The sequence below is a fragment of the Sorex fumeus genome, unplaced genomic scaffold (genome assembly GCF_029834395.1).
Source record: "Sorex fumeus unplaced genomic scaffold, SorFum_2.1 ptg000007l, whole genome shotgun sequence".
Lineage (NCBI taxonomy): Eukaryota > Metazoa > Chordata > Mammalia > Eulipotyphla > Soricidae > Sorex > Sorex fumeus.
This window is the reverse complement of record NW_026606064.1, coordinates 57,188,765-57,214,382: the sequence shown is the minus strand read 5'-3', so window position 1 is coordinate 57,214,382 and position 25,618 is coordinate 57,188,765. Positions and strand designations below refer to the sequence as shown.

The 25,618-nt window shown below is 44.7% G+C and overlaps 1 protein-coding gene across 7 annotated transcripts in view; it reads right to left on the bottom strand.

Moving 5' to 3' along the window:
• The window catches only part of ARHGAP12 (Rho GTPase activating protein 12), a 119,041-nt gene extending 93,787 nt beyond the window's left edge, over positions 1-25,254 (bottom strand). For 2 of the 7 annotated variants that reach the window (XM_056131721.1, XM_056131755.1), the window contains exons 1-3: positions 25,086-25,252; positions 4,310-4,345; positions 1,180-1,940 (exon numbers count right to left, since the gene is read on the bottom strand). In XM_056131721.1, the coding sequence (XP_055987696.1) occupies positions 1,180-1,860 (681 nt within the window). In that variant the 5' untranslated portion in view covers positions 1,861-1,940; positions 4,310-4,345; positions 25,086-25,252. Of the gene's footprint in view, positions 1-1,179; positions 1,941-4,309; positions 4,346-25,085 lie in introns of all 7 variants that reach the window. The other 5 variants (XM_056131773.1, XM_056131764.1, XM_056131730.1 and 2 more) reach the window with 5 other exon arrangements.
• Positions 25,255-25,618: the final 364 nt, after the last annotated feature.

Genomic DNA, 25,618 nt, shown 5'->3' with positions numbered 1-25,618 from the left:
CAATCTTCAAGTTCACTTAAAATTATGATTTCCAGGGTGAGGGCAATAGTATACCAGGTGGGGGATACTTGCTTTGCACACAACCAACCTACTTCGATCCCAAGCATCTCATAAGGTCCCCTGAGCACCGCCAGGAGTGATTCCTGAGTACAGAGCCAGAAGTAACCCCTAAACATTGTTGGGTGTGCCCCCCCTCAAAATTTTAAGATTTCCTGGCCAGAGAGAGAATTCAATAGGTTAGAGCATGTGCTACTGCATGAAGAAAGATGGGTTTCAGTCCCAGAAGCACCACCACAAGCAACTGGGGACTGAGGCCCAGGGCCTGGAGTAGCCCCAAAGCAAAACAAAAATTAGACTTATGCAAATTTCAAGTTTCATACATGTAATACATTTTTTCTTGACAAATAAGCTAGCATAAACTAATCTCAAGTTTGATAAGGAAAAAAGACCAAATAGAAAACTGTTTTTCGAGGCTACTATTCAATACAAGTAAGAGTAGATACTTAAAGATTAAGACACAAAAATGCATAATGGAGGTAAAAGCTTGTGAGATACACACACACACACACACACACACACACACAGAGTGATAACAGTTAATAGCACTGTAGTGCTGTCCTCCCGTTGTTCATGGATTTGCTCGAGCAGGCCCAGTAACGTCTCCATTGTGAGACTTGTTGTTACTGTGTTTGGCATATCAAATACATCATGGGTAGCTTGTCAGCTCTGCCGTGAAGAGTTATATTCTATTAAAAAATTTCCCCATAAGCCATTATAATCTGAAGACATATTAGAAACAAGTCAAATGAGTAATACTACTGACACGCTTGTTGAAGTAAACAAAATATCACCGGGTGAATAAGCATTTGCTTTTCACCTTATGCCAAATTAAAAGAGAGCAGAGAGTGGGGGAAGAATCTTTTCCCATGCTTAAAGTAACTCTAACTCTAAAAAAAGGTTGAATAATTAGGGAAACCATAAAGTGGGCCCTTATGAGCACCCCAAGTTACTTCACATGTAGAATCTCCATCTTCACCACAGAACTCACCTTTATTTGGAAAACCTAAGACCAAAAGAACAATTTTTAACTTTTCTCAAGATACAAATTCAAATAAAACCTCTAGTGAATGTTTTCGTTGCAGTGGTGCCAGCATTTCATTAGACCATTTTCACTCTTACCCTGATTTGTTCCGTGGAGCTGCTGCTAAGTTCATCGCCCGATTCCGAATCCTGCTGGACCCTCTCAGAGCCCTCCCCTGCAGAGTCACATGCCTGTTCCTGGGAGAAGCTGGTTTTCTCGATGTCCAAGAACTCCGGCCCTGGAAAGTGGCCGAACAAACGCGTTCTGTTCTGGCTTGAAACTTTCGGCGAGTGCGAGTCACTGTTAATAAACTTGCCGTTATTGTGGGTCAGATCCAGGCTCAGATTCAGCGTCTGGCCCGCGGTGTAGTTGGGTCCCAGGTTCTGATTGGCATCGCGGATAAGGCCTGTTCCCTGGACAGACAGCGAGGGCTTCCCGAAACTCGACAGCTCAGGCTGCTTGTTCACATTCTCAGCGGATCTCTGCAGATGCAAACTCTGCATCATCTTCACTGAACTGTTGGGCAGCACGACGGCCTGTTTGACAGGAGGCATAAGTGCTTTGCGGGCCACCTCCTTCACATACTGGGCGGGCACGTAAAACGCCTTGGAACTCTCATCCGGCTTCACTTGCCACCAGTCGTCGTTGGTCTTTTTTACCAGGATATAGCGCTCCCCTTGCTTTATCACAATTTTTCTGTCCTTTGCTTCATATTCGTAATCATATTCCACTTCGATGTACACTTGTCCTGGAACTAGCTTCCCACTTTTGTCTGCCATTTTTAATCAGTAATGTTCACCTCTTCTCAAAAAGGATGGTGTGCCACATTCTGGCTTGATGGCCTGGTGGGCTGGTACTGCTTTCTTTTTTTTTTTTTTTTCATTTAAGAGGAAGAGAATGAAGAAGAAAGTTAAACACAGTCTAAACAATTTTTCTTGGGATGGGGAGATGGGGGGTGGGAGGGATACTGGGATCCGTGGTGGTGGGAAATGGGCACTGGTGGAGGGATGGGTATTTGATCACTGTATAATTGAAACCCAAGCACAAAAATTTGTAAGTCTACAACTGTACCTCATGGTGTTTCACTAATAAAAAATAAAAAAAAAAAAAAAGAAAATGGGAACAGAAAAAAAAAATACAATTTTTGTTTTCTTTCTTTTTTTTTGTTTGTTTGTTTGTTTGCTTGCTTCCAAAATGCCAAGGACCAAACCTAGGATCTCATACAGGCAAGGTAAATGCTCTACCTCTGAGCTGAATATCTGGCCCCAAACTTTTAATATTTACTCACAAGTATCATGACTGACATTAGCCCTTTGAAAAACATGACCAGGGCCAGGGAGGGAACCCAAAGCACATATTCAGGGAAGTCCCCCGGGCATTGTCAGGAACAACCCCTGAGCACTGAGCGAGAATAGCCCCTGAGCCCTAAGTCCAAATGTTAAATATTTTGAAGAAAAAATGCATTACCTTCAAATCTCAAATGTGTCTATGATTATTTGTCCTGTATTAAAAGTAAACTTACACTTAGTCTATATTTTCCACTCATTTAAGACTAAATCCAATGATTACATCTATAACACACATAAGACTATCAAAAGTAAAGTGGCAAGAGCTTTCCTTCTTTTCATGGCTACCTAAAACCTATTCTTTCTTCAAGAGGCTCACCAATAACTAATACGCATTAGGCAATCCCCAGGCTGGGAGCTAAGTTCATGGCACGCCTTATCTAAACCCTATTTGAAGCTGAAGTCCAATGACCTAGTTCTCTTTATTTTGTAAAGCAATCAAAGACATGAAAGAATTTTTTTAATTACTCAATTATACAAATTTTGTTACCCATTACATATAAAATATAAATGGACTTTTAAAAAAAAAGTTATTCGGGGCCAGAGAGATAGCTCAAAGGGCTGGAGGGTGTGCTCGCACATAAGAGTTCTGCGTCCACTCCCCAAATGCATGGGCTTCCCCTGCCCCCAAGCACTGCTGGACGTGGGCCCAAAACCAAACCAAAGAAACAAAAAACCACTGTTCATTAGTGTAAAGAAACTGAGGGGCACGGAGACAGTTCAAGGATTAAGGAGCTCGTGTTGTACATAGCTGCCCCTATCTAGAGCACCACATGCTCACCTGAGCACCAGAATGGGGTGCAAACACCTCCCCCTCCCCCAAATAAACTGCGACTTTGTTTCCATCTGATTTTTATAGGGGGCCACACCCAGTGGTGCTCCAGGTAATAACCACTGCAGTCCTATTTTCCTCACGTCTACCTCAGGAGGACCACAAGATGTGCCCTACGAATGACCGACAAAGACCGGGTTTAGGTTTTTTGTTTTGTTTTGTTTTGTTTTAAATGTTAAAAAAAAAAAATCAATACTCAACCAATACCCTGCCATTCAAAATTAATTCGTCTTAAACTGGCTTGTGAAGTCTGGCATTCACTGACATTTCTCTACTAATGCCAAAATATTTTAGTGTCTAATAAAACTGCATTCAGGCTTAAAATGATCACAGCGTATCATTATTGCTACAAAGTCCAACCATGGGGTGAACTGTGTCACCACCCACCTTCCCTTCCCCCAAAAAATTATGGTGAAGTTCCAACCGTAGAACATGTGAATTTGACCTTTTTTGGAAATAATATTTGGGGTCTTTAGAGGCATAACCACTCTAACCCTGATTTGTGGGGTCTCAAATCCAGTGAATGGGTGTCTCTACAAGGAGAGAGAGATGCAGACAGGGGGAAGATACTGTGAAGACAGGCAGACACTATAGTGAGGCAGTTACAAGCAAAAAACACCAAAGACAGTCGCCAAACAGAGGCTTCGGAAGTCAAAGGAAGAATTCTCCCAGAGAAGCTTGGCCCTCCTAACACCTTTATTTCAGGACCCTCAGCCTTTCAGAACCAAGTGGGATTAAGTTTCTGTTATTTTAAGCCACCTAGTCTATGACACTGCTACAACAGTCCTGGGAAACCCACTTTCAGCGAAGCTCTAGGATCCTAAGGCAAACTTAAGCAGTGCTAAATACTCACACAAGCCTTCAGTACCCAAGATCCTGGCATGCTGCTGCTGTCTGCTCTGTGCATAACAACCGACCCCCTGAGCACTGCATCTAATTGCATCTAAAGCTCATAAACCCAGGTGGCCCAATAGGTACCCATTCAGTAGCTAACTGTGACGAAGTAACATTTTAACTTATGGGGGGGGGGGGGGGGGGGGGGAGGCTTACCTTATGAGAAATACATGTCCAGTATAATATTTAAACCTATAAAAAAAATGAAAATTCATTAGTTTTAACCAGGATCATGTGAATCAGGCGAACAGTGACATTTCATATAAGTGCTAAGAAACACCAAACATATCCTTGAAAATATCCCAATTGTACTCAGCATTACCCGTTGACATGTGGCCAAACACATGGCATGTTTCAGCCTCTCCTGCTTCATTTCTACACCCTATCAACTTTATTTTGGTCCTTCTCATGCTGACAGAAATGTTTGTTTTTTCTTTTTGGGTCACACTGGGCAAGGCACAGGGGTTACTCCTGGCTCTGCACTCAGGAATTACTCCTGCCGGTGCTCAGGGGACCATATCAGATGCTGGGAATCGAACCCAGGTCGGCCGCATGCAAGGCAAACACCTTACCCATTGGGCTATCACACCCGCCCCTGGTAGAAATCATTTTAAATTAGTAATATGAGAAGCTATTTTTGCAGAACTCTTAGAATGGCACTTTTTTTGAGATTACAGTGTTGAATGTTGAAGGTTGTTAGAGTCCTAGTAAGTTCCTCCACTGCTCACTAAGTTATAACTGAATTATGAACATGAAATAGAACTTTCCCGTCGGGAGCTGTGGCTTTATGAGTCGAACTGAAAGAAGCTTAAACTGTATACGGGTACGCTTCCTAACACAAAGCTGGAAAACAGACACAATATGGCACCTAAGTTTCCTGGTCAGAAACAACTTAATTACTAAGAAACATATCCAGGATACAAAAGACTCTACTGAATAGACCTTGAGTTCCTGAGAGAATGTCAAAAATGAAAGGAGGGAGATTTTTCTAAGTGTTCACCCACAACCAAATCCATGGGAGACATATTAGACCCAAAAATCAAGGTCCAAACTTGAACCAACAACCCAGTCCTGCCAATCTGCGTGGTCTTTCTCTTCATAGCCCACAGAATTTCTAACATTCCAAATTTTTATTTCCAAGCATTACCAGGATCTTACTCCCTATGTGTCTTAATCGCTTTAGCTACTTAAGTTTTCATATAACTTATATAACGACATACATCTTCTCAAAAGTCCCTCACTGAAATACTTATCCTCGGGTGACTGTCTTTCCAGGAAGCAATAAATAACTTAAGAAATATCTCTGTAGATAGAGAAATGAGTAAGGCAATATGTAGAGGATTATGGCACTAGACATAGTGGAGAGTGGAGAAAAGGTGAGTATTTATGAATGAACAGGGGAAACTAGGGCTTTCGTGGGGGGGGGGGGAGGAGCTGTGGGGTGGGGAACAATAATGGGGTAAAGGCCGGCCCACACTCAGCCTCTTCCCTTCCAGGCTGCAGGACTACACCTCCCAGTGACTACCAAGAAAGGTATGTAGGAGGAGCCATGGAGAAAGATAAGGGAGTTTCGCTACTTCAACCTCAGGCACCCAACCTAAAGCTCTTTGGTGGCAATTTGGAGAATAAGGCATCTTTCTTCACAAGGCCAGTGTCCCCAAAAATGGTAGCAAGATCTCAGAACAGATGCCCTGAACGAAAGGGGGTACATGAGGGAAGAGAATAAAAGGGAACTGACAAGGGCTGGGGGTTGGGGATGGACCTAGGAAGGCCCTAAGATATGTTTAAAAGTACAAACTTCAAGAAAGTCAGGACGCAGGAATTACATGCTATCATCCAAGATTCCAAAAAGTTAGATAAAAGACTTATTACAAGCTGCGAAGACCAAAAAATGTGGGGGTTGGGGGCGGGCTGTAATGATACTCTTCAGTTAAGTGAAAAGGAGTTGTGAATGTGAGAAAATTCCGCCTACTTAATCTAAACATAAGTCTTGAGCCCATGAGTTTCTGGCCGGCTGTCCACCCCAGCCTCCACAACCGGACATCAAAGAAAGTCAAATAAAGGTGTACCGTTTGGGCGTGTTTCTTCCTGCCCTCCCCAAACTCGTGAATTTTTCTCTTGGGTTAGTTCCTAATGCTGTACTCTCATCTCACCCTCTCAGACACTGTTACTCAACTGTGATGCCCACATACAGGACACTCCTTTATAACCGAGCGCATGGCTCAGGTCACCACCCTACCCTGCCAGCACGTTAGTCACATGTGTACTTATAGCTACTAAGCCAATCCCTTAGTACGTACAAAGTCTCTGCAAACCTACTGCCCAGGACCAAGCAACTGCTTTTCGCTGCAATTTCAGAAGCATTCATGCCGCTTTACATGCCTCTTACCAGACTTCTTCGTGTTCCAACAGGAATAGGCATAAACACAGACACACAGAGAAACATAAGCTGCTGACATCTCTCAGTGTCTCTTCCTCCATTTCAGACTGAGAAATTTCTATCATGGTATTTTAACCTATAATATACTCCTCCTTCCTGTCTGCCAGTTTCTATCATTTTCTGTCCTACCACAAATTACACAGCTCAGCAAATGTTATCTTCCTCCCCCAGGACATCTGTTTCAATCAAATGCGTCTCTCAGCATGACAATCTTACCAGGTATATTGTAAAATAAACAAGTGAAAATGCTAATTTAGTAGAAGTATCCATGATTAATCATGCCACCATCTAAGTCCAATATATGTACAACCTATTTAGCAACATTAGGAACAGCAAAGTGTTAATATAGCTCTAAATAAGGACAAACTTAAAAACACAATTTAGAAACAGGAACTCAGTTCAACCAGCTGGTGGTTATACTTGGTACACCAAACCACAGAAGCTCCCAGGAACTGCCAGGTATAGCCCCCAAAACCAAAACAAATGTAATAGAGACTCTTAATATAAAATTCTCTAAGTCTTTTTTAAAGTACCCATTTAAGGGGGTTAAGGCAATTGTCTGACATGTGGCCAAGTCCAGTTCTACTTTTGAAATCCACAATCACCCCCAGACACCGCCAGGGGTGATACCTGAGCACAGGGTGAGTTATTACAGTGCCCAGAGAACCTCCATGTGTGGCCCCCAAACCAAAAATAAATACAATAATAAAAGTAACTGTTTAAGGCCACGGATGTAACTCAGCCCTGCATGTTTCACAATCACACAAATCACAAATCATCCCGTTAATCGTTGATTGCCTCGAGCAGGCCCCAGTAACGTCTCCTTCATCCTAGCCCTGAGATTATATTCAAGGCTCTTTAGGAGAATGAGACCCATCATTGTTACTGGTATTTGGCATATTGGGTACGCCACGGGGAGTTTGCCAGACTCTGCCGTGTGGGCAGACTACATTCGGTAGTCTACATTCGGTGTAGACTACCGAATGTAGTTGGTGTTTAATTCCAACTACCATATGGTCCCCTGACTACATTCGGTGTGGCCCCCAAACCAAAAATAAATACAATAATAAAAGTAACTGTTTAGGCCATGGATGTAACTCAGCCCTGCATGTTTGAGGATCTAAAATCAGGACCACCAAAATTAAAAACTTTTAATAGAACAAAATAGGGCTCAGAGCAATAGTACAGCAAGCAGGGCGGTTGCTTTGAATGCAAGTGACCCCAGTTGATCCCCAGCATCCCATAAGGTTCCCCAAGCACGACCAAGAGTAATTTGTAAGTGCAGAGTCAGGAGTAACTCCTGAGAAACAACAACGTGTGACTCCCCCAAAACAATAAATACATAAATAAAACGAAACAAAATAAAGCAACTATAGGTCCAAGGAGATAACTCAAAGGGATGAAGTTCATGGCTGGTTTGAGGTGTTTAATTCCAACTACCATATGGTCCCCTGAGCACGGGGTCTTGGTCTCAGAAACTGTTTCTAATGATCCCCACTTTCTGAAAATAAAAAGATACATAATACAAGGTATTTCCTTAGGCAAGAAGAAGGAAAATACAGTGATTGAAATTATAAACTATTCTGACCAGCCAAGAGAAGAGCAGCAGAAAAGGTAAAAGAAATAAATGGGAAACTGGAAAGCAGTAAAGAACACAGTCAAAAAACATTGGTAAGGGAAATTCAAAATCAAGATTTAAATCTGAAACAAAGCTGGGGAAGTAACAGGAATATTTGGGGAAGCAAGTAACTTTTATAATGATGACACATTTGCATGCAGTTTTTAAGAAAGATCTGTGCCATGAAATCTTAGAGGTGAAGTGGATACAATGATGCTTCTTCTTGGGCTATTATAAAAATAGTGAAAATATTCCAATTTTTAAAACATGGGGACCAGAGAGACAGTACAGCAGGATAGCCTTGCATGCAGCCAACCCAGGTTCAACCTCCAGCATCCTATAGGGTCCCCAGAATACCATCAGGAGTGATTCCTAAGCTCAAAAAAAATTTTTTTGATTTAAAAAGACATAAAAATAAATAAAAATTAAAAAATAAAAAGACATAGGCAAAAAATAAGGATATAAAAAACTACTCAACTTTATGTCATTAGGGACTTGCAAATTAAACATGGAAGACACCACTGCATATCTAATGGTGTGGCTGAATGCCAAAGCACAGACAACACCAAACTCTGTGTCATATGCAGAGAGCAACAGGAACTCTCACTCACTGTTGGTAGGAAGGCAGCACTGTACAGACACGCTGAAAGACAATTTAGCAGCTTCTTACAAAGCAAATATGGTCTCACCATACGATCTAGCAATCACACTCCTAGGTGTTTACCCAAATGAGCTGAAAACTTATGTCCACAAGAAGTTCGGCATACAAATGTTTATGGTTGCTTTATTTATAACTGCCAAAATCTGGAAGTAGCCAAGATGTCCTTCAACAGAATACAAGATAAACAATCTTCTAAACATTCATACAATTCAGCCTTATTCAGTGATAAAAAGAATTAGACAACCAAGCTACAAACACAAACACACACACACACACACACACACACACACACACACACACGAGCCTTAGGTTTTTCTAACCAAAAAAGCTAATCTAAAACAACTACATAAATGATTTCAGTTATGACATTCTGGAAAAGTCAAAAACATAAGGACAGTGGGACAGTGATTATCAGGGTAGAAGAGGGAAAGAGGAAAAGGGTTCCATAGGTGAAGCACAGAAGATTCCTCTGGTCCAATAAAACGAGTTTATATTATATACTGCGACGGTGGAAATGTGACATTACACACTTGCCAAATCTCTTCATCCTTACAACACAAAGCAAGGACTTCAATATGCAAATTCTTAACACTCAGAAGTCAGGGGAACCCTGGGATGGAAAGCAGATGTGCCAAGAGTGTCAGAACCACAAATGCCACTGGATAGAAGGGCAGCAGAGATGCTGGTCTAACTAACTTCAGAAATAAACAGGGTCTAGCAGACAAAATGTTTCCTGCCGACCAGGGACATAGCTCAGTGGTAGAGCTCATGTTCTCCATCTACGAGAACTGAAATTAGATCCCCTGCACCATAAATTTGCAAGAATAAGCTACTCATTAAAAAATTTAAAAGAAATTGTGACCGGGGGGTGGGGGGGGTGGGAAGGTGGTTGGAGAGGGAAGAAATATTACAACTTTTTTAAAGTTTCCCTACAGGGATAATGAGTTTGAAATTCTGATGCTACTGTACATCCATACTGAACAAGTGAGTGATACCTGGAAGGACAATGGGGGGTAGATTTGTTTCTGGACAAGAAATGGGACTTTAAAATAAGGAGAGAATGCTAGAAATTACCTACACGGTAACTGGTCACATTTAGAGATGTCAATATGAACTCAGTTTTTCAACCTAACACACAGACGGGTAATTACATTTTTTTAAAAAAGTTCTAGCTAGGGGTATGGTGCCGCCAGCAGGTCAATCTGTACCTGTGAAGCGAGTGCATCAGCAGCCTCATCGCACCTTCAGACTTCCAGATACCCCAAAATTGCTGCTGTGCCTTTGGCCAGACCCCAAAAACTTGGGGTAAAGTTTACCAAGAAAGTAAATGGCCAAAAGTTAGGTATGTGGGAAACACACCCACAAACCACCTCCGGCTCAGCTATATAATTGGAGGCATGGCCTCTCTGGTTCCTGATTGAACTGCTTAACGGTCATGATCCCAGAGACTCAGAAACGAATCTCGACACCCAGCGGCTTTTGGCAGAAATGTGTCCGGTCCCTGCAGTAGGTTACCGGTGCTGGGCCAACCCATGTGGGAATAGGTTTCGTGCCTTGGCCTGTTCCCCCCGGCAGCCCAGTGGCTACCATTCTCCAGATGTCAGGAGGTTTGGGCCCCCAGTGACGAGACACGCAGGGCCTCACGGGAAGGGGGTGGAAGCGTTCCTGTCCTCCCCACCCTAACGAGACCCCAAGTCATCATCCACAAACGGCCTCTTTGGCTCCTGATCAAGCTGCTTGATGGCCATGGTCCCAGAGACTCAGAAACAAATCTCAAAAACCCAGTGGCTTTTGGCAGAAAAGCATCCGGACCCCACAGTACATTTACTGTCGCCAGGCCGCCCCAGGGAGGAAAGGGTGTTGTCATTCCACCTGCTCCCCCCCTTGGCAGCTCATGGCGATACTCCTCCAGAAGCCATTAGACAGTCAGGTCTGGGCCCACAGTGACGAGACATTTTGGGCCTCACGGGATGAGGATGGAGCCGGTCCTGGTCTCCCCGTCCCAACAAGACCCCAAGTCACTGCCCACGAATGGCCTCTCTGGCTCCTGATCAAGCTGCTCAATGGCCATGATCCCAAGGAGCAAATCTCGAAACCCAGTGGCTTTTGGCAGAAATCCCTCCAGATTTAAGTGTTAAATTTTCATAATTTCAAAATCACATGGCCCTACTGCAGCCACGCAACATCATGTTATTCATAACCAGCAATAGAACACAAATTGTCTACTGTTGTCTTTTCAGCAGATCTGAGTGTTGGGGTAAAATCTCAAATAATAATGGTGGGTCTGGTGTCAAAATATTGAATGTGATCAAAGTAGAGAGAAAGTAATGTGGAAATCATCTGCCCCACAGGTAGGGGAGGGCGTGGGGTGGGGGTATACTGGGGTTTTTGGTGGTGGAGAATGGGCACTGGTGATGGTACGGGTGTTTCATTGTATGACCAAGACTTAGACCCGAAAGCTTTGTAACTGCTCTCACGGTGATTCAATAAATAAAATTATAAAAAATGGGAAAAAAAAAAGTAAGGTGGAGTTCATGCACATTTCAATCAGCTAATCAGTGGCTGAATAAATAGCAGTACTCCTACATAAAAAAAAAAGTTCTAGCCATATGTTTATATACTCAGTGCACAAACATTTCTTTGCTGTCAAAAAAATCAACATCCCAACAGTAGCAAGTACACCCAGTAATGAGATCTGGTTTCTAATCCATTGTCAAATAAAGGAAGCAAAACTGTGGAGAAAGGATAGATTCTAAAACTGGTGGTATACAAACTGAGCCTGGAATGCCAAAATGACCTTCCTCACCATTCCTCCCCCACCCTCCCCCACCCCCCAGCCGCCCAACACACACACAGAGTCATAAATTTTAAGTATCTGAGTTTAAGTACTCCCAATTACTAGGTTTTCTTAATCTATAACTAAACTTAGAGGTAATATAGGCCTCTTTGATAATCATCGTTAATGTCTTATTTTAGGCTATTCCACGATTAAACAATTTAACTCACATTTCTTTTGTTCTTTTCAACAATCCACTTTTAGAGAATCAGGTTGCCTGTGTTTCTCAGCAGGAACATTCTAGAAAAATTCTAGGCGTTGGAACAATAGAGATAGCAGGTGGGATGCTTGCCTTACTTGTGATCGACCCAAGTTCAATCCCCAGCATAACATACGGTCCTCTGAGCCCCTCCAGGACTGAAATAAACCCTGAGTATGGCCAGACGTGGCCCAAAAAATAAAACAAAAGGCATTATAGGACCTTATTATAGGACCCCCGATGAGAGTTAAAAGTGTCAGGGCTTTGGCAGAGCCTTGGGTTTGGTTCCCAGCACTGCAGGGTCCCCAAGCAGTGCTGGGTGTAAAGGTAAAGGTAAAGGTAAAGGCCCTCCCGTTGATCGTCGATTTGCTCGAGCGGGCCCAGTAACGTCTCCATTGGAGACTTTGTTGTTACTGTGTCTGGCATATCCAATACGTCACGGGGAGCTTGCCAGGCCCTGCCGTGCGGGCGAGATACTCTCGGTAGCTTGCCGGGCTCTCCGAGAGGGGCGGAGGAATCGAACTCGGGTCAGCCATGTTGGCCGCTTGTAAGGCGAACGCCCTACCGCTGTGCTATTGCTCCGCCCCAGTGCTGGGTGTAGCACCAGTAGAGCTGAGGGCACCCAGGGATAAAAAACACAAATTACATTTCTTCCAACAGTATTAGAGTTTTCCATTCAGAGCAGTTTTATACCTTCCTAATAATTCTTAAATGCCCCCACAGAGATGTACATAAATACCAACCCAGTTAATATATAACAGAGCAGAAAATGAGAAGTCAAATGTAATTTAAAAAAAAAAAACAGTACTTTAGTAAACAGATCAAGCCCTTTCAAAGGAAAAAAGAAAAAGGATTAAAGTAGGGTTCATTCCTTGAGAACCACTCACACAAACTTTAATTTGCATTTTGTTTTTGTTTTTCTGAGAGTCACACCCGACCATGCTCAGGGCTTACTCCTGGCTCTTCACTTGGGAATCACTCCTGACAGGGCTCAGGAATCATAGGAAATACCTGGCCGGAACCCAGGTCAGGTCAGTCATACGCAAAGCCAACACCTCACCTATTGTACTATCCCCAAACAGTACAGATACCAAGAATAAAAACCTGGTTAAAAAATAAAATTCACAGTATTAGTGAAAATTCCAAGGAATGAACTTTTTCTTGAACCAATAGGATAACTGCCTTTCCCTTCTGAGTTCGCCATGTATCAAAAGTTACCTATACTGATAATGGCTCCACATTAACCCTTAAAATCACCCTTCCTTATTAGCCTGATATATTTCAGCTTTCTTTCTCCTCATTTAAATGAACTCCATTCAACGAAGTCCTTCTATAACTCTTAACACTTGAGTACTATTACATTTTTCTGCATACAACAAGAAACCAAAACTTTATTAAAGATAGAAACAATACAAACTTCACACCAAGCTGCAAAGACTCTACTGAAACACATACACAGCTTCATTTTTCAGGTGGGTACACTGTAAATTCTCGACAAAGTGACCAATTCTATACCCTTAACTCCCACGCCACTCTCATCCAGCTCTCCTCCTCTCCTCTGCTACAGTGGAGTCTCTGTTCTCTTGAAAATCTGCAACAGCTTCACCTTGAACTTGGAATTTCTTAGCAGCTGCTAGCTCTGCTTGCTGAGATAATGTCTTAATAAGAACTTTCTACAATGGTCTTTTTTTGTTCCTAAGCCAGGAAGGGAGAAATCTAATTTTTACAGCTCATTTAAATTCTACCTTCCCTTCGGGGCATCTCATCCGGCTCATAGTAAGGCAGACACCTGGACTTTTCCTTTGGGGACATACCCATGGCCAAGATCTTAGTCTGTGTCATCAGACAGTAATAAGAAACCAGGGGGTCTGCAAAGAGAGTTTAACAGGCAAGGAACTTGCCTTTCATGATCCCTAGCATCCCAAATGGTCCCCAGAGCACTGCCAGGAGTAAATCCTAAGTGCAGAGTCAGGAGTAACCCGAACATCTAGATGGAACCCAAGACCGAAAGAAAAAAAGTAGCGGCCTGGAGGGTGGCGGGAGGGGGCGGGGAGAAAACAGGGAGATGCTCAAAGGGCTGGAGAAGCACATAACTTTATTTCCATGTGGGAGGTACCATCTAACTCCTAGCCACCAAAGGTCCTAAGACTACTGCCAGGTATGGCCCAAATATTTAAAAATAGAGGGAAAAAGAAAATTAACCTTGATCTTTGAAAATTTCACCAAATTCCTAATCCTCTAATGATGTACTCCAGAAAAAAAAAAAAAAACAAATTCACCTCACAAGTATATTGATTATTTAAGCATTAACAACCTCCACCAAATCACTCAAACATTCCTCTAAAACATTACCATCCTTAAAAAAAAAAAAACACATTTTTTTTCTAATGTTTTGTTGTTTTTCCAGGTCGCACCCAGTGGTGCTCAGGAGTCACTGTGGCAGTGCTTCGGGGAACATGTATAGTGCTGAGGATTAAACCAAAGGCAACCATGTATAAAACAAACACCTTAACCCTGCATGCTCTGTATTAATCTGACTCAATAATCTGGAAAGCAATAAAGGGAATCCTCTAAAATACAGATATTTTATATTCCTAGGAGAGCTCTTGGCATATTCCTAGGAGAGCTCTTGGCATCTCTGCCCAAAGCACACAAACATTCATTAAAAACGATAAATGCACAATTGTGCTTTTATCACTCTTACGACAATAGCCAAGACGTGGAAACAACCTAAATGTCAACTACAGAAGAATGGATCAAGAAGCTATAGATAGCATCAGAGGCTGGAGAGACAGTACAGGGAGGGGTAGGGGACTTGCCATGCAAAAAGCCAATGCACAAGGGGGCCCCCTAGAACTGCCCTGAGCTCAGAGCTAGAAGTAAGCATTCTTCATCTCTAAGTGTGGCCCCAAAAACAAAATAAAACCAAAAAAGAAAGAAAAGCTGTGGTATATATACACAGCTCTTAACAATTTGCACCACAGGGGTGGACCTAGAGGATATGATGCTGAGTCAGACAGAGGAAAGGGACAGACAGGGAATAATCTCTCTCATAGGTGGGACTTGGGGGGGGGGGGGGAGGGAGCTTTGTGGAGCCAATGGATCACAAAGGGAGAACTGACCCATACAACTGTGCATTTGGGGGAGGGGGCGAGTTTGAAAGGGAGGGGCACTGTGGACCTTTAGGGAGGAAGGTGAGTACACAAGTGATGGGTGCGGTGCTGGGATGATGTACACCATCATTGACAGTACTATAAATCACAGTACCTTGAGCAATAGAAGATTTTTCAAAAAACTAAAATCCAAAAAAGAAAAACAAGAATGAAAAGCAGGGCACAACCAGACACAGGTACACCTCTGACTCACATCAGACAAGAGGCAAAACCAAGGAGCCAAAGGGAAGGCTCAACTGGCTGAGTACATCCTTTGCATGCAGGAGGCTCAGGTTCGGTCCCATCATGCATGGTCCCCCAAGCACTGTTGGTAGTAACCCCTGAGCGCCAAGTGGGAAGTGGCCCCCGCACCATCATGAGTGGCCCAAAACCAAACACCAAAGGTGGAAACAAATCAAACATCCATAGATGGATGAATAAATAGCAAAACAAAACATAGTATGTAATACAATGAAATAGGACCAGTATCACTATGACAACAGTCACTGAGAATGTAATTTCAAGTCACCTTACACCTACCCAAAACCCTCAGAAGTCATGAGAATAATCACAAAAATGTTACATGTCCTGCACATGATGAAAGCTAATATACTTTATGGGCTTCTGAGGAACAGCGCAGGGGTTGTAAGTGCCTGCCTTGCTAACATGAGGCCATGAGTTCAACCCCTCATGCTACTGATACATAGCAGATGAGTTGCAGCAGTTCCACAAGGTGCCGGTTCCCTGGCACCACATAAGAGCACGAGCTCTCCAGCACCCTGTCCAGTATGGGCAAGTACCACAACTAAACTAGTGTGCAACCTTACCAGCACAGCACAACTGAAACAGATGTGTGAGCACCACAGCTGGGAGCAGAGGACAGAGCATCACTGAGACGCCAGGTACCACCACGCCAGGCCCAAGGGAGTCCCCACACGCAGTGCAATCGAGCATGTGTGCAACCCCCTCTCATCGCAGCAAAAGGGAAAATAATTTTTTTTTTTTTGCTTTTTGGGTCACACCCAGCGATGCACAGGGGTTACTCCTGGCTTATGCACTCAGGAATTACTCCTGGCAGTACTCGGGGGACTATATGGGATGCTGGGAATAGAACCCGGGTCGACCACGTGCAAGTCAAATGCCATACCCGCTGTGCTATCACTCCAGACCCGGGAAAATAATTTTTAATGATAACATGAGAAACTTTATTCCAGTTCAACAACTCGGAGGAACTGAATGAATTCCTCTGTTGAACAAATTCAATCTGCCTTCTTGAAAGGCAGAAAATCAGAGTTTGCTTAAGAACAAAAAGGGGCTGGAGAGAGTACAGAGGTTGAAGTGCTTGCTTGGCACACAGCCAACCCCAGTTAATGGTCCCCTGAAGATGACTATGCAAGCTAAGCAGTCAGGAGTAGCCCGAATAACACCAAAGAAACAGATAACCTAAACACTCCTTACATCAAATCTATCTCCAAAAATTTTTCCACAGTGGGCAAAGAGGTAGGACAGAGGTTGTCTTTGCATGCAGCCACCCCAGTTAGATCCCTGCACAAAGCCCCAGAAAGAGGCAGGAATCTACCCTAAGCATCAAAGGGTGTGGTTCCCAAAACAAAAACAAAAAAAATTTTTTTCACAAAGAAAATGCATGGCCCCAATAGTTTACTGGTGAATTTTACCCCAAATGTAAGAATCTGGGATAAATTCTACACAAACTTTTTATAAAAAGTGAAACAGGACATGGGGCTAAAGCAATAGCACAGTGAGTAGGGCATTTGCCTTGCACGCAGCTGACCCAGGTTCCAGGTTCGATTCCCAGCATCCCACATGGTCCCCCGAGCATTGCCAGGAGTAATTCCTGAGTGCAGTGCCAGGAGTAACTCCTGTGCATAGCCGGGTGTGACCCAAAAAGCCAAAAAAAAAAAAAAAAAGGACAGATCAATATCCCTCATAAACAGAGAACTCATATAATGGCTACATAAAGAACTGTACAAGCCATTAATACAACCTGATTAAGAAAGAGCAAAAGAGAAAAAGAGACAACACTTATCTGAAGATACAGTCATAAATAAATAACATGAGAAGATGCCTTAAAATGCCAAACTGGTCGTTGAGCACTGAAAATCAAAGCCACAACAAAATTAGAATGCAGACACACACACACACACACACACACACACACACACACACGTAGCACATCTACTAGAATGGTTAAAAAAAAAGTTGAAATTGGCCATACTATTCAAGAAAACAGACCTAAACTCAAACAAATTCTAGTGGGAGTGTTAAATAATAGAACTACTTTAATAACAAAGTCTGTCAGTTCTTAGAATTTTTAATATATAACCTACCATATGACCCTGAGTACCTATTCTTAGGTATTTATCCAAAAGAAATGAAAGCACATATCTTCATAAATACCTGCAGAGAAATATTCATAATCACCCAACTGTCCACATAGAGAGGAACAGATAAAACAACTGTGGCAGAGTCATATCACTGGGCAATAAGGAAAAAACTACTCAATAAACTAGAAACTGAATAATGAATGTCAAAATCATCTTTCAAAGTAAAAAAATTCAAGTCAAGCATACTATACAAAATTCAAGAACATGAAAACCAATTAATAGTGAAAAAGTCAATCCAACAGTAAGCAAGGAACAAATGCAATCAATTACAAAGAAGCTTGAGAAAATGAGGGATGGGGGCAACAGGTAAAGGTGGTAATTTAGGGGGCTGGAGCGATAGCACAGCAGGTAGGGCATTTGCCTTGCATGCAGTTGACCCAGGTTCTATTCCCAGCATTCTATATGGTCCCCTGAGCTCCGCCAGGAGTAGTTCCTGATGCATGAGCCAGTAGTAACCCCTGTGCATCGCCAGGTGTGACCCAAAAAGAAAAAAAAAGTGATGATTTTATGAATATACACATGTCAAAACTCATCAAACTGCAAATATAAAGTATATGTCACCTATCACGTAGAAATTACAGCTTAATAAAGCTGTTCAATAAATGCTTATAATACAATTAAAACCACACAGGCTATCACTACTCCCTCACTAGAACGGCTACATATCTGAATGTGTGTATTTGTATATGAATTACTCTGTAAGTTAATGACTCAAGCAACTGGAATTCTTATTCATTCCTGATGGGAATGCAGAATAGTACAGTCACTTTGGAAAATATTTCAGCAGTTTCTAGTCAAGATAAATACACACTTTCCATACAGTCTATCAAATCGTCTTCACTCTATTCATTCCCAAGAGAAACAAAAACATAGGTGCATGCAAAGACCTTACATGAACATTCAAAACAGCTTTACTCATCACAGTCAGAGACTGGAGACGATCCAAAGGCACACAGCCAGTGACTGCCTAAATGAACTGTGGTACATCATCTGTGAAACAAGAAACAATACAAAGCTCAGAAGAGCCTTCTGAGAATGATAATTCAAAAAAGTACTTGGAAAACTATAAAAACAAAACAGATACTCAAATCAATCATTGTTCACTCAACGAAGCAAAGCTGTGATAGAAAATGTCTAACAAATCACAAAGAGCGTACCCTTCGAACCCATCTCCGAGCACTTCTAAGATTCTACCATGTTGCTCTGTGTATTTGCTGTGTATCTGCTCAGTTTACCACTTTATATGGTTGCAGGTTAGTACTTCAGTGTATATTTACCACACCTCAGAAATCAAGATTTAAGTGAACCAATAATATATAGCAAATTACAGGTAATTTCCAATAAACATTTAAAGATCTCACTCTAGGGCCAGAGCAATAGCATAGCGAATAGATTGTCTGCCTTGCATGTGGCCAACCCAGGTGGAATCCCTGGCATCCTGTAAGGTCCCCTGAGCTCAAATCTCACTCTAAAATGCGTGCATATATGGTAGGGGTGGAAGAGAGCTCAGTGGGCAGAGCACAAGCTCGTGTGCAGGAGACCTGGTTTTAATAATGATTACTTTGAGAGAAGATCTGTTCTAGTTCTGTGATTATTCCAGTGACTAGGGCTTTGGGGGCATATAGGTAGGTATAGAGTTGAGTTTAACTGCATTTATCAGTGAGTACTGTTATAATGTACACAGTATACTATACTGCACTGCAGCTATATAGCAGTGTAGCACTGTCCTCCCATTGTTCTTCAATTCGCGCCAGCAGGCACCAGTAACATCTCCATTGTGAGACTTCTTGTTACTGTTTTTGACATATCGACTATGCCACGAGGAGCCTGCCAGGCTCTGCCGTGAGGGCGGGATACTCTCAGTAGCTTGCCGGGCTCTCCAAGAGGGACAGAGGAATGGAACCCGTATTTGCCACATGCAAGGAAAATGCCCTACCTGCAGTGCTATTGCTCCAGCCCAAAAAATGTGGCAACTGTGTACCACATTTTATTTATCTGTTCAAACCATGGACATTTGATTTGCTTTCAGCATGGGGCAGGGGGCTGTCATATAGTGCTCAGAGGCTTCTCCAAGTGGTGCTCAGGGGATCAAGCATTTTGGGGATCCAAAGATGGGCCACCTGCATGAGAGCATGTGTTCTCTCTCAGCCGTTACTTCTGCCTTTTTGCAGCTGTGAACGTAAATGCACCTGTATCACTCTGAGCCTGCCTTTCCATTCCTCTAGCTATAACCAGAGGCAAAATTCCTGGTCATATCGTAACTTTATTATTTTTTTTTAAATCTCCATACATTTTGCCCCATGGCCAGAGACATGGTATAGCAAGTAAGGTGCTTGCCCTGTAGGCTGCCTCCCTGGGTTCGATCCCAGGCATCCCATATGTTCTCTGGAGCACTGCCAGGAGTGATCCCCGAGTACAGAGTCAGGAGTAACCCCTGAGTATTGCTGGGTGTCACTCGAAAACCACTGTCACTGTCACTGTCCTCCCGCTGTTCATCGATTTGCTCGAGCAGGCCCAGAAACGTCTCCATTGGAGACTTTGTTGTTACTGTGTTTGGCATATCAAATACAACACGGGTAGCTTGCCAGGCTCTGCCGTGCGGGCGAGATACTCTCGGTAGCTTGCCGGGCTCTCCGAGAGGGGCGGAGGAATCGAACTCGGGTCAGCCATGTTGGCTGCGTGCAAGGCAAACGCCCTACCGCTGTGCTATCACTCCAGCCCCAAAAAGTAAAATAAAAAATAATAACAAAAAATTCCAGATTCAGAGCCAAACAGATAGGTCAGTGAACTGCCATGTGTGGTCCCAAAACCAATAAAAACTGGGGGAAATAATTATATTCTAAATTTTTCTTTGGTGAAGAGCACAAGGTAAAGGAAAACAGCACAGGACTTGAGAGTTAGAGGTGGGGAACTGAAATCTAGGATTTGCCATGTATCAGTTCTCAGACCCTCAGAACTTTCACTTATCTGTAGAACAAAGGGAGTAATACAAACCTCAAAAGATCCTTGAGAGAATAAAGAAAAAGTGCTTTGTAAATCACAAGGCTGGATACAGAGTTTCCACACTAATCACTGCTTACTCAAAAAAGCAACAAATCTGAGAAGAGAAAAACACTCCAACTGACCCCCATAAAATCAGCCCCTCCTTGGACTGGGGGAACAGTCAAAAGGCTAGCCAGCATGACATCATGTAAAAGATTGGGTTTGAGTCCCTGCACCCCCAAAACCCTCTGGGGACTGACTACCCAGCAGAGTAGAGAGTAGCCCCTGTACACCACCAGGTTTGGCCCCCAGACAAAAAATATTAAATCCTCAGATGCTTCAGATTTTACCTCTTGCTAGCTGTGTGTGACCTAAGACAAATTACCTAACCTCTGAATCTCAGGGGATTTTTTTCTCCCTGCTTATAAAACAGATCTAATCAATTATATATATCAATTATGTATATATTACATATACACAACATATATTGGGAAAATCAAATGTGTAACTATTTATAAAGCACTTGATGTGCTGCCTAAAACACAGCAAGTCCTCTATATGTCTTAGCTCTTCTTACAAAGACACTATTCTGATGCACCAACTCTGATACTAACCACCATTCAGCCTGAGCACCCAAGGTCCACCCAGTAGAGAGTTATAGATTACTACTTCTCAAATTTTCAGGGAGGAATGAAATCACTTGGCTAGCTCTTTTAAAAGTTGAGTTTTGAGGTTTTGAGGTTTTTTGTTTTTTAACTCTAAAATAGAAAGCAGGGTGCTTGCCCTGCACAAGGCTGACCTGGGATGAATCCCTGGCATTCCTTATGGTCCCCACTGAGTGAAGCCCAAAATCCAAAAAGAAAAAAAAGTAATCCCTGAGCACTGCTGGCACAGTCACAAAGAAATAAACCTTTCTGAGCGAATAGGGAGATAGCTCAAGAAGTAAATGGCATTTCCAGATTGTTTGAGACCCTGACCTGATTTTGACTTCCTGTACCCAAGTTCTTCAGACCCTACCCCATACCTGGGATAGCCCTAGAGGTCCCTCAGAGCACAATGTGTGGTCCTGATGCCCACATCCCCACCCCCAACATTACAGAGCACCAAGCCTATTTGGGTCTGTGAGAGGGTCTCCAACACCCCACCGCTACCAACAGATGTGGCCCCTATAAGAAAATAACTGAGGGGCCAGAAAGATAGGCCGGAAAGTAGGATGTTTGCCTTTCATGTAACCAACCCGGGTTTGATCACCAGTATCCCATATGAACTCCGAGTACCACCAGGAATAATTCTTGAGTGCAGAGCCAGGAATAACTCCTGGACATCACTGGGTGTGATCGCAGAACAAAAAACAAACAATTTAGGGCCAGGAGAGATAGTCCAGAGGGTAAGGTGCCTGCCTAGCATGCACCTGACTCTGGTTCAATTCTCAGCATCACATGGTTCCCCATGCACCTCCAGAAGCGACCCCAGCACCACCATCTGTGGCTCAACCCCTATCCCTGCAATAATTTTCTTTTAATTAAGTGGTCATGGAGCTAGCTCTAAGGGTGTGATACCTTACAAGTGCAAAGATCCAAGTCACGTCCCTCATACACCCCCCACACCCATAAATTTGTCCTGGTTTCCCCAGGACCTCTGAACCAGAGCTCCAAACCAACAGGCCTCTGTATCACCAAGGAGTGTCCCCAAGTCCCAATTATCACAGTCCCCCACACAGAATAATAATATCATATTGATTACATGACAAAACAATACACTTTATTTTCTTCACTTGGGCGTTCACCTTTTGAGTACTAAAATTCTTGGGATACACAGGTAGGTAGAAGTAGCAAGCTTCTTTCTATTGCACAGCTGTGGTCTGAGGTCAGGGCGGAAGTGCAGTCCACTATCACCTGGGAGCTTGTTAGCCACTCAGGTGGTTCCCAGGCACACTCAAGTTTGAGACAACTGATCTGCAACAAGGGAGGTGTGCTTAGAAACAAATGCCGGTCCAGTTCAGAGAAAAAGCGAATGACTGCAAACAGGAACTACATTGCGATAAATCAGTAAAAAGAATTGGGAAAATGTCTGAACCACAGCAAAGCCATCCACAAAGGAGGATGTGGCCCAATTAGACCAGTTAACAACTGAAGAAAAGCAAAACCACAAAGAAGTGGCTCAATGGGTTCCTCAAAAGACGGTGATTTGAAAAGCACTATTTGAAGCACAACTGGATGCTATCATGAACCTTTCACATCTGGTTCATTCTCCAAGGCCCCGTAACTAAAAATTGAAACTGTACCTAAAATTCTGGCATACCTGCAGAAAACAAATTGTGTTTCCTTTTTCTCTATTATAAAAGCTCCTATTTCAGGGTCAGGGAAATCATAGGTATATACAGGGGTAAAAGCGCTTTGCCTTGCACACAGCCAACCTGGGTTCAATTCCAGGCAGGACTTGCGGTTTCCCCAACCCCACAAAAGCAGGAGTGACCCCGGAATGCTGCCGGGTGTGGCCCACCCCACCTCAAGCGAAAAAACAAAACAAGATTGCTGTTCTAGGCAGACTCGCCAGTATTTACAACGCTACACATTCCCATATACACTACTTTTAGTCAACATAAGACTGTTATCACCCTTTTTATTCTCGGAAAAGTCAACTACATTGTAACATACTTAAATTTGTAAAGCCCAAGTCAAGGAGAATGCACAGTGGCTAAGGCCCTTGAGTGCAGGGGGCCCCCAGTTCTATACTGGCACCCTGGGGAGTGGCTCCCAGCACTGCCCCAGTAAAATTTTTACACAAAGTGTAAAAATAAAATTAGATTTTTTAAAGTCCATCTCTATCACCTGTTTGAAAAAAGGCACTCAACTGATACTTTCTAATTCATGAAAAAGCCAAATAACCACAAAGAAGCAGTTTTTTTACATTAAAGTTTTCACTAAACCCCACAACTAGTATACTGTTACAAAATCTAAAGATACAAAAGTAGCGACCAGAACTCTTCAGATGCCATTACAGAATGAATCACAGCATTAGAATTAGCAATTTCTCCAACATCTATACATTGATAAAGCAGAAAGAGAAATCAGTCGACCAGTCTGGAGGCGACACACACACACACACAAACACACACACGGTTACATTACAGTCCCAGATTCAATTTCCTTTTCCACCCAGAACAACACTCGCAGAGCAGAGGAACCACAAGCAACCACGGCAGAGGAACCACAAGCAACCACTGCCCGGCTCGTCTGCTCCGGGTCCTTAGCCCTGGGTCAAGTCTTGGCAGCATCGCCCGGCTGCCAACATCTCTTGCTCTAAAATGTACCCCAGACATTTTGGAAAACAAAGAGAAAAATACTGGTACCTTCTCTGACCGGAGGAGGTTTAGAGGGATGACCCTCCATGGAGACCAGGTAAGGAACAGTGGCGACCAACAAACAAACATTTCTCCAGGGTCACTGCTGGCCAACTTGCATGCAAGGGCCCTCCTGCTAGGGGCGGGATCCTTTCAAACCACCTTTCCTGAGTGCAGTCTTCCAAGGCCCCCCCTTTCGAGGGGGTGGGGAGGGGTTGCAAAATCTAAAGCAGAAAGGGAAAGGACTCCCTCCAAGTCGCTTTCACTACCCTTCAAGTTAAGTGCGGAGTCAGTAAGATCAAGCTTCACTAGTCACTGATCATCAAGCCACCCGGTGCTATGGGAGTGTGCGAGGGCCTTTACCTGGCACCCACACACTTCCCTCGGCGCCCCAAGAAGTTTCTGAAAGATCTGCCCCAAGCAGTTTGCTGGAGCCTTTGCAAGTGTATTTAAAGCAGCAGCTGCGGGGGGGGGTAGGGCGGGGAGCGCCTGCACCCGCCTCTGGAAAAGCCAAGGCCCCAAGCTCTTTTTCTCTCCGGATCACAATGTGGCCAGGTCTTCTGAGGGTCTGCAGTGATTCAAACCACCCCTCTTCCGAGGCCAGTCTTTCGTGGAAGACGGGGAATTGCCCCCCGCCCACCCCCCACCCCGCGAGAGGGTGGAAAAGGGCTGCACGCTTGCACGAAGGTTTCGTTGGATTTTTTTTTTTTAATTCAAGGACTTTAAGGAGATTCCGGCAAGCGGCCGGGGAGTAGCAAGTGTGCGTTGGGCAGGGGCGGGGCACCTCTACTGGCTGCAGATACCCGAGAGGCCACTTTCTGGTCCACCGTGCTCGAGGGCCGGGGAAGCGGGGGGCGGGGGGAGGGCAGGTGGGCTTCCCGGGGAGGCGGCGGCTCGCACCCCCTGCCCGCGGAAAGGGAGCGAGGGAAGCGGCCGCCGCCGGCTCTACACACGCACCCCGACACCCCGCTTCCTGGGGGCGGGGCGGGAGGGCAGTGCCCGGGCACAGGAAGTCAGCAAACCCGGGGGGCAGGCGACCTGCAACTTCCAGCCCTTTAAACCCGCTCGCCCACGCCCGCCGGCAGGCTGGCAGCTGGCCCCGGGGTCCCGCGCCCACCGCCGCCGCCACCCCCGGCCCGCTTCGGGCGCCGCTCCGGGGGTCCCCCCTCCCGCACACACACCCGCCTTTCCCTCTCCCCCCCCCCCCACACACCCCCCGCGTCTCCTCCCCAACTCCGGCGCCCTCGGCGGGCACAGCCCCGGCCCGGCGGCGCCTTTGTGCAGCGCCTCACCCACCTGCACCCCGCTCCGCGGGCACTCCGCCACGACGCCGAGGCCACCTCGCCCGAGCCCCGCTCGCCTGCAAAGGGCGCTCCCCCGGCCGCGGCCGCAGCCGCCCGTCCCCGCAGGCTGCTCTCCCAGGGAGGGTAAGTTGCAGGGCACGTCGGAGCGCGCCGGCGCGGGGGCGGGGCGGTCGGTCGCTCACGTGACCGCGGGGGCGGGGCGGGAGGCTCACGTGACGGCGCGGCGGGCTCGGGCTGAATCGGCCCTGGCGGATGCGGGAGTCGGAGCCCCGGAGGCGGGCCGGGGGCGGGGTGGAGGGGCTGCACGCGCGCTGGAAACTAAGAGGGAAACGTGGGGGCGGGAAACACTCGAGGGGCTGGACGACCCGGACGTGCACCGAGCTCGAGGGTGGCAGGAATGAAGCGCTGGGCCGGAGCGCCGGGCCATGGGCCCTGCCCCTTGCCCTGGCTCGGCCCTCTGGGGGATGCTGCGGGGGCGGAGGGAAATCGCTTAGTGGTTGACAGTTCTGAAATCCCTCAGGGAGA